Genomic DNA, 16,883 nt, shown 5'->3' on the forward strand with positions numbered 1-16,883 from the left:
CTGGTTTGGTTTGTAAGTTGTGTCACTCTCTCATTGGTCTCAAGCAATTTTCACGTGCTTGGTTTGGAAAGTTCAGCCACATTATTCAATCCTTTGGGCTGAAGTGCAGTGAGGCAGACCATTCTGTTTTCTATTGTCACACCTCCCTTGGAAAATGTGTACATAATATAATGTATGTTGATGATATATATAGTCATTATAGGGAATGATGTTGCTAGAATATCTCAGTTAAAGGAACATCTATGCAATCATTTTCAGACCAAGGATCTTGGAAGTCTCAAATATTATTTAGGCATAGGGGTAGCCCATTCAAAGGAAGAAGTTGTAATCTCTCAAAGGAAATATGCACTTGACATCCTAAAAGAGATTGTTAAACAGTGTATTGTTCTATGGATCGAAATTGGAAATGAATGGTAGACCAGGGAGAAGCTTTCTCTAATCCAGAAAGAAATAGAAGGCTGGTTGGAAAAAACTTATTTATCTCACTATTACTAGACCAGATCTATCTTTTGCAATTGGTTTTGTGAGTCAATTCATGCAAAATCCTTGTATTGATCATTGGAATGTTATCATCCATATTCTAAGTTATCTCAAAGAGGCTCCAAGACAAGGACTACTTTATGAAGTTAAAGGGAATACCCAAATCTTTGGATATTCTGATGCTAATTGGGTTGGTTCCCCTGTGCACAGACTCTCTACTACAGGATATTGTGTTTTCTTCGGAGGAAAGATTATCTCTTGGAAAAGCAAGAAACAAAATATTGTTTTTTTATCATTTGTTGAAGCTAAGTATAGGGCAATGGCATCCCTCACTTGTGAGCTTATAGTAAAACAGTCCTCCAAAAAATTAGATTTTTGTGAGATTTAGCCAATGAAAATGTATTGTGATAACCAAGTTGCTCTCTATATTGCTTCCAATCTACTGTTCCATAAGAGGATATTTTATTTGAGAAAGGTTGTTGTCCAAGGAAATCTACACTGAATTTTCGAAATAAATTATCAACTAACAGATGTATTAACAAAATCCTTAAGAGGACCTCGGATTGAATTTTTATTTGTTCCAATCTTGGCAAATACAATTTGTATGATCCAGTTTGAGAGTGTTAGAATAAATAGTCTGAAATATAATTTATTATAAAGTTCTTGTGTGCTTTGTGTTGCACCTAGTTCCTAGATATATCTTTTCATATTCTCTTATCTTCCCTCTCATACATTGTATATTATGTATCCAAAGTTATTATAAATATGAGATCCTAAATGATGGAAATTCACTCTCTCAAATTCATTCTCTACTCTTTTGTATTTTTCTCAAGTAGCTTAAAGAAAATCCAGCAACAGCAAAGACAATACAACAAGAAAATATATTACAACATAATACTAGCATGTCCAAGTTTTATAATCTTGGTTTCTTACCAGATACAGAAGCATGAAGATAGTCTGGATCGCCCTCATCATTAAATGCTGTTGCAGAGGCCACTAAATAAAAAGAAAAGTCACATTAACATAAGATAGTACGTGAAGAAAAAGAAAGTAAGTAATACAATTTTATGACAGAAAAAGACAGCATTGTAGACATTTGCATATAGGTTTTACATCTTAGCTCACACTCTACAATAAAGCTGAAGAGATTGGCAGCAGCTTTTATCCCTTCAGACGGAAGCAAAGCATTCACATTGATTGTATTCATTGGCTGGAAAGAGAAATAAATATAGTCAGAGTAATGACCTGAACTAAACAAGTTTCCTAATTTTAATTTTACATTGAAAAAAATGTTATTAAAGTTAGAGGAAACAAGGTAATTGTTTCAAATAATTTATTCAAATGTATACCGTTAGAATGGCAGTCCAAGTATCTAATAAAACATCACGTGCTTCCCAGCTCCAAGTCTCCTCTTCTGCGTTACCAGTCATGAGGACTTTAATAACCTCAGACATCAACATTGACAAAAAGGTAAGAGTACCCATTGGCCTAAAGTATCAAAACAAAATGTTTATTCACGTTAGTTTATTTCAACATTCATTATGATCAACATCGACAAACACCCATACTAAAATATCAAACCATGATAACTATGACCTCATAGATTTTAGCAAACTGTCAAAATCATGGGGAGTTGTTACATTTGCAATGGCCAATAATGCTCGACAGCCATCAAGCATCTCACTGAATGAAACCAACATCAATTTGAGGGTTAAATACATATAAAAACTGTACGGGTGGATATGTACAGGCAGCTAACTGAATTCAAAAGTGCATTATGCAGATGAATATCCTCCAAACCTGTCACTTTTCCCATTTTCAATAGCTTTTGCAACGGCATCAGGAGGATCTACCCACTCTATTATCCCAGATAGGAGCTGCAGAAGATGTTGCTCATGCATTTTTCTATCATCTAAATCCCAGAATAAACAATGTCAAAGAAATTCAAATAAAGCATTTCCAAAAACTTATATATTTTAGGGGACAGGGGTTGTAATGGTGACAGAAACATGTCCCTAAGGCTTTAGTAATCCAGTAAAATCTAGCGGTACAACTGTGCGAGAAACAGTTTTGAAAAATTTTATAATGAAGGAAGAACTGCAAAGGTTGTAATGAAGATTTTAAAGCAACATGCACTTCAAAAACCATTATCATCACTGTAATCTCATTCCATGCTTTTCAGAAGATATCTCCGGGAAATGATAAAGTTTGTGGAGGACCAATTTGTATATAATCAAACAAATTATCAAGAATGAGCTTACTATCAATGAAATCAGGTTGACATCTCTATCAAATCCCCCCTAAGATAGGCAAAATACTTATCAACTTGAAGATTGTAACTCTAAGAAAATGAACATACAGTACGCATAAAGGAAGACAAGTAATACTTATACCAGAAAGAAATACAGGTCCTGTTAAAGAACAAAATTGTACAACTAGCTTTCGAGCAGACACTGCAACAGGGCAGTCAATCCAGTATCCTTCATAAGAAAATTTCATCCTTAATGCTGCATATAAACTCAAAAGCCATCCAACATGACCGCTTAAAATTAACACATCACGCCAGTCAGAACCAGGCTGCATATTAGCATAAAAAAAACAGAATGAAGGCCAATTGAAGGGAGATTTACAGTCTAAATTTCTAGTTATGAACTAATCCTGATGTTTCCTGTTTAATGTGCAATGGTGACCAATGTGTAGAGTGTGATGTTTAGTTCAATCAAATGATTGTACATTGTTAAATAAGTACCTGCACTACGTGACATTCAGACCTTTTGAGAGAATCCCCATCCTGTCTAACTCCAGCAGAGAAGACATTTACATTTGTTTTTGTGTCACTGGTATTGCTACGAAAATCCCAATTCAGGATTTGAAGCATGAGATCCAGTGCAGCAGTGCAAACTTTAACCTCAGGTACAGCAGAGTCAGATTCAATAATCTGGTTTGTGACACTTGAAGCGGCTTCTTGTGTCCAACAGTAGAATGTCTACAATATAAAAGAGTGGGTACCAATTCAGGAATTTATTCATATTCTAATGAAAATTAATTAACTTGATAAAAGAAAAGTAAAAATAAATATTAAAAATCAGAAAGACCTTCAGGTACTCCCGTTCAAGTGACCTCCTACACTGCTCATGAAATTCCCTTGGAAGGCCCATAGCACTTGAAGTAGATGGAGAAAATTCTGATAGCTATAGATATTGAATTAAATAAAAAAAACTAAAACAACACATTTAAAGCCAAAGCAAAACGAAGAAATGGGTAAAATTTCTCAATTGTAAAAAATCCAATACCAATGATTCAAGGAATTTTAATCCAGCAAACTGCATGTCTATGCCATGAGCACCCACAATAGCCTTGTTCACCTGCAATACATAAAACTGTCAGACTTGCATGTCATGTCTTAAAGTTAAGTAGAATAGAAAATACAAAAAAGGTAAGGCAAAGAATAACGTTAGCAGTTTTATCGATATTAGAAATATCGGAGAGACCCAAAATCCCTTTATGAAAATATATCGGAAGTCATAATGAGTTATGGCGGACACATCAAAGATAAAAAAAATACAATATATACATATGCATAATATAAACAAAAATATAGATAATTTAAAAAATCCAAAAATATAATTGTAATGCAAAGATAATGAAAGACAATCATAATTAATAATAATAAATAATAATATCATGTGTAGAAATTCAAATAGAAACAAAAACAAATTAAAAACTAGAAATTGCAAGTTCAAAACTTGAAATATCAACAATACATAATGAAAGAGGTTGTTGGTCCAATGTCGATAGGGTGGGTGAGCTTGCCGTCTGCGGCAACAACAGCAATAGCAGCGACAACGGTAGCACACAATAACGAAGGAGGTTGTTGGTTCATTGTAGGTAGGGTGGCCTAGGCCAATATTCTGGTGTAATGTTGGGTTTGGGATGGGTTGTATGGCCCAACTCTTTTTTAAAATGTTGGGTTTGTGTCTTATGTGGAATGCGTCTTCTTCTGTGGAGTGCGGTGGTCGATAGAACGGAGCGTTCGCGGGTTGCAGGTGGTTCATGCGGTGGTTGCGATGGTCGCGGGTTGCAGGTTGAAAGTAGACTCTTACGAGTCTACGAGTCGAGTCTACGTAGACTCGCGAGTTTGACAACCTTGATCTCGGCTATAGATTTTTGTGTGTCCTTTAGCAACCAATCAAGATTTACAATGATTATGTTATCATCAGGTTCTATTTTGAAAGTATACAACAATCAACACCCAATAATTGATTTGCCAAAAGAGGAATCATTCCCAGGTACCATTACTTTGAAGGGCACACATCTCATCAATAATCGTTTTTTGCCACTGAGTGAGATAAAGCTTCACCTAGAGACTTAGGAATAGGAGTAGAGGATAATGAGGACAAACAAGTATATTGTATGGGGGAAGGTGTATGATAACTAAGGTTTGTATAGTGGGAAAAGGGGTTACAGGTACAATGTGTACCTTTTCAAATAGCAATAGACCAATCATTTTTAGATAGAATCAGATCTAGTATGGGAGATCGCGTCGAGAAAGGATTAGACAGAGCCTCCACTATATTATTATTTGTCAAAGATGGACTCGTACTGGAATATCACAAGATTGGGTCAATCAAGTAAGAGACAATAAATTAAAAGGGCAATTAGGGACATAAACAACAGAGATAATAGTAAGGAAGATGAGGGGTTGTGTAGTACCAATTCTAGAAGCTTGTGTTTGTGAACCATTAACCGCAATTTTAAAAGGCAAGTTGTCACCTTTAGTAAAGGAGGAGAAAAGAGAACGATTACCAGATATTAGTTGCACCAATGTCAATAACCCAAAGACCAAGGAAGGTGATTCAGATAGACAAGTAGATTAATTACCTTTGTATGCTACCGAAGCAATGTTACTAGTGAACTAGTGTGTCGCACACCTTTTAATAAAGTCTTCAAATGTTGCTAAAGATGGATCAATCAAGAATGTAGGAGCAACAAGTGACTCAACAATGGAAAGTGGAACATTTAGACTTGCCTATCTTCTCAGGACTAACAGTATGGTTAGAAAAGATAGGAGAACTTGTTTTGGAGGTTGATGAGGTGTTAGAAGATTTTATTTTTTTTAAAAGCTGGAGGAAAAATATAAAAATCTAAGGAGAGGGCACTGAAACAATGAAAGTGAGCCTCAGAGTGAGGTTCACAAAAAGAAATTCCAAAGACAAAGGATCTATCAAGTCAACACAATTTTGAAAAAGGCTTTAGATACCATGTTAAACTCTAGCAAAGAGAGAAACATTGAACTGAAACCATGTGTTTCTAAAACTGCACAGATGTTTTATTTATATCGAGAAAAAGAAATTGATACAATATATATTAACAAAGATATAATACGCTATAATACAGGAGTAAATAAAAAAGTTCCTAATAATATATATTATATAATCTAGATATTCCTAATTACATAGGATCAACTCCTTATTCCTATAATTATAATAATATTTCTGATTATATAGATCAGCTCCTTATTTCTATAATTATAATACAATCTCATACCAAGCAACCCAACAAAAACTTTCTGTCCAACTAAAAACACACAAACTAGCCACTCAAATTTACTTCAGTAGTTCAGTCATCAGTGTAATCAATTCAGAGAAGTTTGAACAGCCCACTGATACATTTACGCATATAATTAGAATTGTGACAAAATTATTCATTTTAAGACCACAAAAATGAGTAAAATTAAGAAAAAAGCAGCAGACAGGCAAAAAGTGCAATATTGAGAGCAAAAAAAGCTGAAAGCAATTATAAACAGAAACAAAATATGTCAGCACCTGATAAAAAAAAACCACCTTCTCTCCAGGGATAAACTCAAGCCTACAGAAAACATTTACCAACAAACTATAAGACAAATGAAACCATAACCACAAAACCTTAACAATACTGATTTGCAAGAATATAATAATCTTTTTCTTCTAAAAAAAATACACAACAAAACTTGCTATAATATAAGCTCAAAATAGAAAAAAAAATACTACAAATCTTCAATTAGAACAAGTGCAATGCAGGATATGTCTCTAAATCAAATATTAATTATGTATAACTAACTAAAAGTGTGTTCATAGTTTTAGCAAAGTCGATATCTAAAGAACGGATTACAAGGATCGGTTCTTCCCAATGTTGTGAAAATCACACTCCAACACGGATCATTCAATCCAACTCTTTTTTGCTTACCCCACAAATCGTGTATCTAGCAGAAAAGGCATTGAATGTGTTGTATGCTCACTTATAAGCTATTAAAGTATAGTTACTCAGCAACACAGAAATACTTTTCTGTAGTAGAGGGCTGTCCAACAAAGTATTTTTGCTGAGTAAGTATACTCTAATAGAAGCATTCAATTGTGGGATCATGACTACAGAAAACATATTTTCAGGAGCAAACAAACCAAGTCGGGTCCCACAAACCATCTAAGAAAACTGCTTTTTAATGCTGGATTCCCTAAATGTTGTTGCACAACCCTCGATCTAGCTCTCCCAACTCTTCTACCTTAATAGCCAACCCTCTATGGTACCCTCTTCTCTCATGCCTTTTATATACTTATTTTTTAATGTTTTATGTAATGTCTAAAACTTATGTACAGTATGAGTTGAATCTTTTAAGTTTAAATATATATATATATATAGTTGCGAATTAGAGATTATTATTTATACACACACATATATACTTTTCTATGCACACATGTATGCAATCCAATGATCATACACCCCCTCCCCAGTTTCAACACTGCAATATGACTTTCACAATCTTGCTTCTAGCACATACTGCATTTCCTTTTAAGCAGCATCCATACTTGAATTGCGGGTGCTAATTTAACCAGTTGAACTGACTGGTTTGAACTTAGTCTAATAACAATACTTAATGGATTATTTAAGTGTTTGGTTCTTCCTCCTTAATAGTTTAGTGGGTGAAATGCTTGGGTAAACAATATCAAAAGAATTCATTCAACTATCATCTTGTTAAGTAAAATGCATACCATGACTCTAATATCTCTATCTTCCCCCTCCTAGATTGGAAACAAATATCCTTGGATATTAAAAAAAAGGATAACACCTTTATCCATCTGAAATTTGTTATGCTTCACTGAAAAATTTCGTTGGTGGTGAAACTTTTTAGAGTAGTCACATTACATTAAAACTTGGCCATCTATATATTACTATTCAGTTTTCTTGTTTAAATTTGACTCTCATAATGTATGTATGCATGTGTATGTGCGTAAATATTTATGTTTCCCCAAACTTTTCAAATGCATATATATAAAACTTCAAAAAATAGTTTGGGGGAATTGCTTCCTTGTCCCTGATAAGCTCTGCAGCCTGGATATGATCTCAACAATCTTATATTATATTTTCAAAATACCAAAACAATTTATGGTGTTTAGTATGGAATTAGTTAATCCTTTTAAGCAAGAATGAGATGTCAAGTTTGTTTCTTAGCTAGCCCCTCAGTTAATCAGGCATGGTTGACATTGACTATTCTGATTCAAATGTCAAGTGAGCAAGAGCTTTTAAAATTTTCAAAAGCCTCAGTCTATAAACATTTGGAGGGTTTTGGGTTTACTTATCTATAAACAAAGCTTTTTCATTCATTTGATAGATAAATAATAATGCATTCATATAATTTTATTTATTCGGTAATTTTATAATTTTTTTAAGTCATTAATGTTTATTGGAAGTCAACAAGAATTTCAATAACAATCTCTGAATGTAAATAATTTCTATTCATGTACTAAAGCTGTATCTGCAACGCAAGATTTTTTAATAATACGGCAATTTGAAAAATTCTCTACATCATCTGCCCTCACTCCCATATAACACTGGTGAATTAAATTCTATGACAACATGTAGGATTTCCCTCCAACAAAGATAACCATTCAGTTCAATGTGAATTTGAATCGTCATTAAAGTAAGATACAGACATGCTAAAAGTTTGTAACAAAAAGAATCCAGTTTATAAATATAGTTATGGATGACACAAGATTGTATATGCAGATTACATATTCATTTAATCTCCTAATCTCCTAATAAAACTAAAATTAAAAATAGAATGCACTACTTACCAACCCCTTTTCATCAACTGACTAGCCACAGATGCTACCTTTGCTTGAACATAGCTATCAGGAGAACTAGCATGTTGCATGATATAGCATAGACAAAAACTGCAACAGATATTGAAAGAGGAATCAGACATTAGAGTAAAAGAATAAAACTTCTGTTTTGTAAAACTGAGTGGCATTTGTCACATTAGCAAAGTGGTTATTTATGCTACATATTGTTGAGTTTAGTCCACATCGGCAAAGTAGTTATTTCTGTTGAGTTTTGTCCCACATCAGCTTCATGATTGTATTATCTCATTTACATCTCTCACTTTGAGAAATCAAAAAAGCAATAATTGAATCAGTATTTTTTTTCAGATTTACATTTTATATTTTTTATTTGGATCTAAGTTTTCTTTAGACAATCAGTAACTAAAGATCAAATAGAAGCATCAGCATGACTGAGTCTGAAAGAAAGTTGTGTTGTAACTATCGAACAAAAGACACATTATAGATATTTGGCTCCCAGCTCTTGAGGCAAGGATTTAGGAACAACCATACTACTTGAAGCTAAAACATTGTATTTCATAACACATACATAGTTCCATGCACCACATTTAGGTGGATTGATAAGCAAACTTTAAAAACAAATGGCGCAACAATGTTTTCCTTTTTTATGATGCAGGAAAAAAATCAAGTATCATTTAAAGTGGTCCACATACTTCGGTTATGTTTTACACCTATAGTCTTGATAAGCCTTTTGATTTTAATTTTAGATTTTGTACTTCTTTTTAGTGTGCTTTGTATTTCATTCAATTTTGCAGTTCATGGGCATAATCCAAATTCTTGAAAGTCCGTGCCTCTTCTTATTTTATTTTTCTCGTCATAGCTTCTCTTAACCACAAGATTTTTGTTAAACATGATGTCTGAATCTCTACATTATTCATGGCATGGAGAATATGCACCAGCACAACACATGCAGAAGGAGAAGGGTGGCTGCAGATTGGGTATATGGAAAATCTTGTTCCAAACCAATAAATGAGTTGGGTCTCTTTAGGAAAAATTAATACTTAAACCAAAAAAAATCTGGTTTGGCTTGGGCCAGTTGGGATGTGATGAATGTGTTTGGGATTGACCCAAACCAAGAAGGTTTATTTCTCACCAAAGATAACTCATGGATACACAACTCAACCCATTTTTTACCTTTGGGTTAGATTGAGAGGCTTCACAAGAGTAATGCTGTCAATGGTAACCATTTTTTGGTAATGAATGGAAAAACTACTATTAGGTACATCAAAAAGATGTTTAATTGTAAACTATGTGAACAAGGCCACTTGTGATGTAAATATCAAAAACAACACAAAAGTTAGTGGAATTGAGATTATAGAAGACCTGATCAAGTTTCTCTTGACATCAGCACTGAGAAAAACCCATTCTCTAATAGCTGCTTCTCGGATTGCCGCAGCCGCCTGAAACCTTGCAGTTGCCACCTGGGAATTTTCTGCACATACAAAACCATTACAGTATTGAAGAAAACTAATAAGCTAAGGGAGAGAGAGTTCCTAAGAACTTTGTTCATATTCCATATCCTAATCTCACAAGATATGCGATCAATTTACATAGTTAAAGAAAATAGAACAAGATAGTCTAACTATGTTGATGCAGCAGAAGCGAAACAACTTACAAATATCAGCTAACTATAGTAACTAACCATGTTGATGCAGCAGAAGCCAAACAGAATTAACTAACCACTATGCTCATGTGGCAGATAATCAATCAGCTACAAAGCAAAAGAGCAGAACTCTACTACTCCCCCACAACCTCGGGCTTGTGAGCAACTCAAAACCCCGAGTTTGTCTATGATAAAACTTAAGCAAGTCTTCACAAGACCTTGATCAAGATATGAGCAACCTGAGCTTGGACTAGCATATTAGAGACAACAAGTGACTTGTTGAGAACTTGATTGTGAATCAGTTCAATAGGCTTTGTTCTGGACTGCAGAACAGGTTTGTGACTCAAAGCAATGTTCCTTTGATTGTCACAACACAATAGAAAACTAGAGTAGGAAAACTTGATGTTCATGACAACTAATGTCTCCAAATGTGAGAAGATGGAACTAAAGGTTTATGATGAAGAATATCATAAATATTTAAAGTTAAAATCCAAAAGCCATGTGTAACCTTCCACCCAACCTAGTTTTTATCAGCTTGCATTTCTCATACTTCATTATTTAGGTGCTTCTAGTCACAATTCTAGTAATATTCTCTTGTTTTCTTCTATTTCTTTTCCTAGAGTTCCTCGATTTATTATTTTTACCAAAAGAGTCCAAAGTTGTTTCCCAAGGAGTTCATCAATCCTCCCTTTCACCCTCTTTGAACCTAAACTTTGTTCTTCTTGTCCGTACTTGCCCTTTTAACCTAATTTTTCTGAGTCAATTAATAAAATCATTAGATTGTTAACAAACCTTTGATACCAATTCTTGTGACATACAAGAGCATGGTACAGATTGACTGATTGGTGAAAGACGTGAATCTAGAAGACTATACTATCTTGGAACTAGACCTTTTATGTCTTATTTTTGCATATTCATCTCCTAAACTTTCACATGATTGCTTAGGTTATCCACACATATCAAAATTGAAAAAAATGGTTCTTGAGATCAGCAAACTTTAAGTCTTAGAGTGAGTCGTGTCAATTAGGGAAACATGTTAGACCTTTTCCGAAAAGAATTGAAACAAGATGTAACTTTGTTTTTTCCACAACTCATTCAGGCATTTAGGATCTAAGTCCAAATAAAAAAAAATCTTTCAATATTTTTGGTACATTTATCAACGACTATTCTCATAGTGGGTTTATTTCAAGAAAGATCTATGTAAATTGGTGTCTTTTTGTCTTTCCTTAATGAAATAAAACACTAGTTTAGCAAAGTTATCAAAATCTTGAGTAGTGATAATGCCAAAGAATACTTCTCTAACTTTTCTACTCTTTTAAGTTCACATGACATTTTACATCAATCTATATATCCTCATACACCTCAATAAATTGGTATAGCAAAAATAAAAGAATAAGAAAAAAAAAAAAGATGTTTAGCTGAAACTGTTCATACCTTATTACTTGGTGCTAATGTACCAATTCATCATTGGAGTTGTTAAACTATAGGAAAGATAAGAGATATTGAGTTGAAAGAATGTGTTTCTAAGACAACCTAGATGTTTTATTTATATTGAAAAAATGGTATCAATACAATAAATGAAGGATATTTGATATCCTTTAATAATAAAGACATGATACAACAATAAATAAAAGCATTCCTCAATTTAGTTTGTAAATTATGTCAGTCTCTATATGGTTTGAAACAATCTCCACCTGCTTGGGTTGGAAAAATTACCAACATTGCACAGATTTTTGCACTAAAACATAGTGAAGTAGATCATTCAATCTTCCTTTGTCTTACCTCTCCTGAGAAATGTGTATGATGACAAAGTCATTACAGGGAATGTTGCGACTAAAATTTCTTAGTTAAAGAAGCATTTATGCAATCACTTTTAGATCAAAGATCTCAAATGTCTTGAATACTTCTTGGGTGTATTGAAGTAGCTCAATCAAAGGTAATGTAATTTCTCAAAGAAAATATGCCTTGGATATCCAACAAGAAACCGATATATTGTAGACTTATGGATATTCCTTCATATTCAAATTAGAAATTAATGGTATAACAAAGTGAACCTTTCTCAAACCCATAAAGATATAAAAGACTTATTAAAAAGGCGGATATTTTGTTTGTCACGCATGTAAACTCACCAAGAATGAATTGGCAAGTCTTGTATGGCTGAGAAGACTGGCCTAATGACAAAATAACTGCCTCAGAAGCTCCTGGATTGATATGCATCTGAAAATAAAAGCATAATGACTACATATGTATATGTATTTGCATGTCTATGTGTTCATACTTCAAATAAAATGATTGCATAAACTTTATTCCTTCACTGCATCCACATGAATGAAGTGAGAGTGTTAAAGAAATATCATTTTCAAGAAAAAATAGTGGAACTACGAAGAAGTAGTAATACACTTGCAATGTTCATCAGTTTAACATCTGCCTTCTTCCAAAAAAATTTAGAGAGAAATTTTTAAAAAAAAAAGTAAATATACTACCATATAAGTGTATATAACATAATATTGGATTCTTTTATGCATGAATGTGATCATGCTATTTTTACCTTCTACTCTGAACAAAACAAATAAAACACTCATCAGAATAATCAAGACTAATTAAATTCCACTTCGCCGATCTTTCATTACATACGACAAGAATCGCAGGAATAACAACTGACGTCAAAGTACATATCAGATACTCAAACTAGTTTTATAATCAGAACCAAGGTGAACAACTAAACGTGAAACGGATTTTTTCAGAATTTAGTATTTAGATTCTCAATCTCAAAACTAGGGAAACTGAGTTCCGTGTTCTTAACTATGCATTCTCGTCTTCTCCACTTCAAAAAAAAAAGAGCGGGGATTACAGCGGGAGAGAATGATTGGAACCTGAATGGAAGTGCAAGCGTGTTCGATGGCTCGCATGGTGGACTGAAGTTCTTTCAAATCTGTAGTTGGCGTAAACCCTTGCATCTTCGCGATAGGAACAAATTGAAGAAAAGGAATTGAAAATAGTTTATCAGGATGCAATTAGTTTTATTGGCTATATTTCGTTACATGCATTAACGGAAAGATCACCGCCGAAACATGTGTCGTTTCGTCGCCGATGATGACAAGAATCTTGAGAAGTGAATGAATCGGGGAATGAGAAGAGGATAGTGAGAGAGTGAGAGAGTGAGAGTGTGAGGGGTTTAGGGTAGTGAGAAAAGAAAGAAAAATTTATTTGAAGCGCGGTGAGAGCAGAAGCAGAGGGTCCATTGGACTGTGATGTGTCTGAGCGGCTGGGTTCAGTCGCTCCACTTCTACTACACCTAACCCAGTCTCCTTTCTTCTGTCTGCCCAAGTTCCGAACTCTCTGAGAGTTTTTTTTTTTCTTCACATTACATTACAAAAAACTAAAATTTACAATAAATAAATGCTTTTAATATAGTTTAGAAAATGTAATCACTGATAAAAATCAAAATCTTAATTTAATTTTAAATAATAAATAACAAATTAAAAAGGTTAAACAGAAAAATCTTCTAGCCGCCTTAGTCCAATAAAATATCCTACAAATACTTGTATTAAAAATATTAAAAAATATAACATTCAATTTTGTTTACAGGGTTTTTTTTCAAATTTTGTTTTGTTCTTTTGTTTATCACTTTTAGAATTCTAAATAATATTATTTATTTTTCATTATATTATATATTTTTATTTTACCTTTTCTTAGTCCTTCAATTTATTTTTATATTTGGAATTTTTATGGTTAAAATTTTAATTTAATCTTATTGAGACAAAAATTTATTCTTTACACCCGTCAAATGTTATGAATGTTTCATAAATTAATATTTACATTTTTAACAGTTTAAAATTGATAATAACTATTGTCTTATATCGATTAAAAAAATTAAATTATATTATTATAGTATATATATATATATATATATATTAAAAAATTAAAACATAATTTTTATCAAGTTGATTTAGTGATATTTAGTTAAACATAAATTCGCTTATTAAAATAGTATCACAATAAAAATATATTTTAATTTTTTTTATTGTTATTCATCTCTAATTAAACTATCTATACATATTTTATTTTATTTTTTTCATAACAGTTAAAAATAAAAAATTGATTTATAATATATAAATAGAGTATAATTCTCATTTTTCAATTTTTACATTAAATATAAATAAGATCAAATTATAATATATTAAAAAATATAATTTTCGTATTACAAACTGATTATAAGATTGAATTAAAAATAAAAAAATTTACTAATAAAATCATCATAGATTATTATAAAAAATAAATCTGTGTTCTTGTAATTTTTTATAAAAAAAAAAAAAATTACTTGTTAAAACCCTTATTATTCTCCTCTAACTTTATTTGTAATATTTAATACATATACCTCTGCAAACTACTGCCACTCTCCTTCCTCAAACCTTGTGCATCAATCTCACATTTATAATAATCCATATTTAAAAAATAATTGTTATGTAAAGCCGTAGAAAAGTATAATTGTACAAAATGTATAATAAGGTTGTGAATAATGAAATCTATTATAAAAGAGATGTGTATATAACATAGAAATATTTATACATTGATATTTTTTAAATAAAAGAATTGAAACAGTTAAGGTAATGTATGGTTGAAATTAATAGGTAGTTGTGTCTGCAAAAGGCACTAGAACCTTATTAGGCAAGGATGATTAAGCTTAATCTTATGATTAAACTTAGAACATTAATTATGTGATTAAATCTAAGACGATGTCGTCTTTGGTAGTCGACTTGCAAGAAAAATATTTAATAGAATTGTTATGAACATCAAGAACTCAAATTTCCTTTTCAAGTTCATTTTATAAATTAAAGAGGATAAAATAATGAAATATGATGATCATTTAAAAAAAAAATTCTATCAAATTTCGACTTTGTTTGGTGTTTTTATATTAAAAATGAAAACTATTTAAAACTCTTCCTTAGTGGGTCGGATAGTATATTACTTTCTCTCAAAACTAGCTCATTCATCTTCTCTACTCGTTTTACCTTTCAGTCTTCTCGTAACCCAAACTCGAATGGTACTTATAAAAAATACTATGACATTCAAGTCAGTTAGTATTCGATACTTGATTGTCAGACACCGTATATGACGATGTACCTGAATCTTGATATCTATCTTATTTATATTATTTTAGTGGACCTTTCTCATTAGGCCGGACTAGAAAACTTGGGTCAAGTTTAGAAATACATTACATAGTTTTTTATTGTTGATTAGTCTCAATAACTCTACTTAAGCGTAATTGAGTTTGTGAGATCGGTCGGTCCAATGACCGAGTCCCATGCCATAATGTCGGTCGTCTGGATCCTCCTGGTATAAATGTATATTTCTAAATTTATTAAGAAATATTTTCTTAAGTAAAATTAATTTAAAAAGTAATGCTAAGTATTTTAACGTAAATTGCAAGTAAAACTGTTGATGCTTAACAACTTTGATAAGTAATTAGTATTTATCTCTATAAGTATTTAACTGGATGAAACATAGATAGTTGTAGTCATTCAAAAAAGGACTATTAACTTTTTCTTAACAGTATCATAGCGAAGAAGTGTAGTGACTTCTTTGAATCTTATACTTTACTTTTTCTTACAAATCCAAAATGGTGGGGTGGTAGAACATAATTTTAACTTTTTCGCCTCCTTTTTTTTTGTTTTAATAACTAACAAAATAGCAATTTTATTTGTTTGAATCTTCTTTGGGCTTACATAGAGAAATTTGTTGAAAATTTAACATTCTCGATGACATATTTTGACTTGAGAATTAAAATTGCAAAAAAATAACTATTCTCACTCCATACACCTCGAATGTGAAATTAGGGAGAATTTGATAATGTGTCAAGTTATCGTCAATTTCACGTTGTTGAAATTAATTTAACATAAGAGATCAGATTGAATAATTTAAAAAAAAAACTATGAATTTTTTAAAACTCAATATAGCAATTTGATTTTTTGACGTTCAAAATATGGACAAAAAGTTAAGTAAACCCATTTTAACAGTACATATGTATATTTGTTTACAAAAATAAAAACCGAGACAAATAAAAAAAACATACATATTCATTCAGTTTAAGAAATATTTTTATAGGCAGATAAGAAAACAAAAAATAATATATCATAGTTTTCATTTTTTATATTTAATGGTTATTTTTAATTGCAATAATAATTGTACAAATTAATTGTATTTTATCATCACATAGAAAACATGGACACATAGGCGATAGAATCTTATGTTTCTATCAATTATGTATATACAAACATGTATAAAAATTGTTTTTTTTCTTATTAGCCACGTTATAAACTAATAGATGAAATGAATTATTATTTTTTCAAAAACTTATAGGATTAAACTGAAGTTTAAAAAAAGCAGAAAAAACAGTTAAAGGATAAAAATGTGTAATTAGTAATTATTTAATATATTTACAATAATGAAAGTGAGAATGTAAAATAATTAAAATATAAAACTTCATACATATTTTGTAGAAAAAAATATCATATTTATCTGTGTTGAAAAAAAAGCCTAACATCACACTTAAAAACGTAGAATAATATTACTTATGCAAAATATATGATAAAAAGATAAAAAATAAATAAAAGATTCAGATGTAAGGCACCACACAATGATTTTTT

At 31.6% G+C, this 16,883-nt stretch overlaps 1 protein-coding gene across 12 annotated transcripts in view; it reads right to left on the reverse strand.

Moving 5' to 3' along the window:
• The window catches only part of LOC137831830 (uncharacterized), a 30,733-nt gene extending 17,119 nt beyond the window's left edge, over positions 1-13,614 (reverse strand). For 7 of the 12 annotated variants that reach the window (XR_011084485.1, XR_011084484.1, XR_011084487.1 and 4 more), the window contains exons 1-14: positions 13,110-13,614; positions 12,366-12,453; positions 9,957-10,065; positions 8,589-8,687; positions 6,306-6,348; positions 3,774-3,845; positions 3,576-3,671; positions 3,230-3,466; positions 2,874-3,057; positions 2,281-2,392; positions 2,077-2,163; positions 1,830-1,968; positions 1,594-1,690; positions 1,414-1,476 (exon numbers count right to left, since the gene is read on the reverse strand). Coding sequence is in view for 6 of the 12 variants with exons in the window: in XM_068639674.1 (XP_068495775.1) it covers positions 1,414-1,476; positions 1,594-1,690; positions 1,830-1,968; positions 2,077-2,163; positions 2,281-2,392; positions 2,874-3,057; positions 3,230-3,466; positions 3,576-3,671; positions 3,774-3,845; positions 6,306-6,348; positions 8,589-8,687; positions 9,957-10,065; positions 12,366-12,453; positions 13,110-13,193 (1,510 nt within the window). In the remaining 6 variants the exon portion in view is untranslated. Of the gene's footprint in view, positions 1-1,413; positions 1,477-1,593; positions 1,691-1,829; positions 1,969-2,076; positions 2,164-2,280; positions 2,393-2,873; positions 3,058-3,229; positions 3,467-3,575; positions 3,700-3,773; positions 3,846-6,305; positions 6,349-8,588; positions 8,688-9,956; positions 10,066-12,365; positions 12,454-13,109 lie in introns of those variants that run through there. The other 5 variants (XM_068639675.1, XM_068639677.1, XM_068639676.1 and 2 more) reach the window with 5 other exon arrangements.
• Positions 13,615-16,883: the final 3,269 nt, after the last annotated feature.

The sequence above is a fragment of the Phaseolus vulgaris genome, chromosome 6 (assembly GCF_000499845.2).
Source record: "Phaseolus vulgaris cultivar G19833 chromosome 6, P. vulgaris v2.0, whole genome shotgun sequence".
NCBI lineage: Eukaryota > Viridiplantae > Streptophyta > Magnoliopsida > Fabales > Fabaceae > Phaseolus > Phaseolus vulgaris.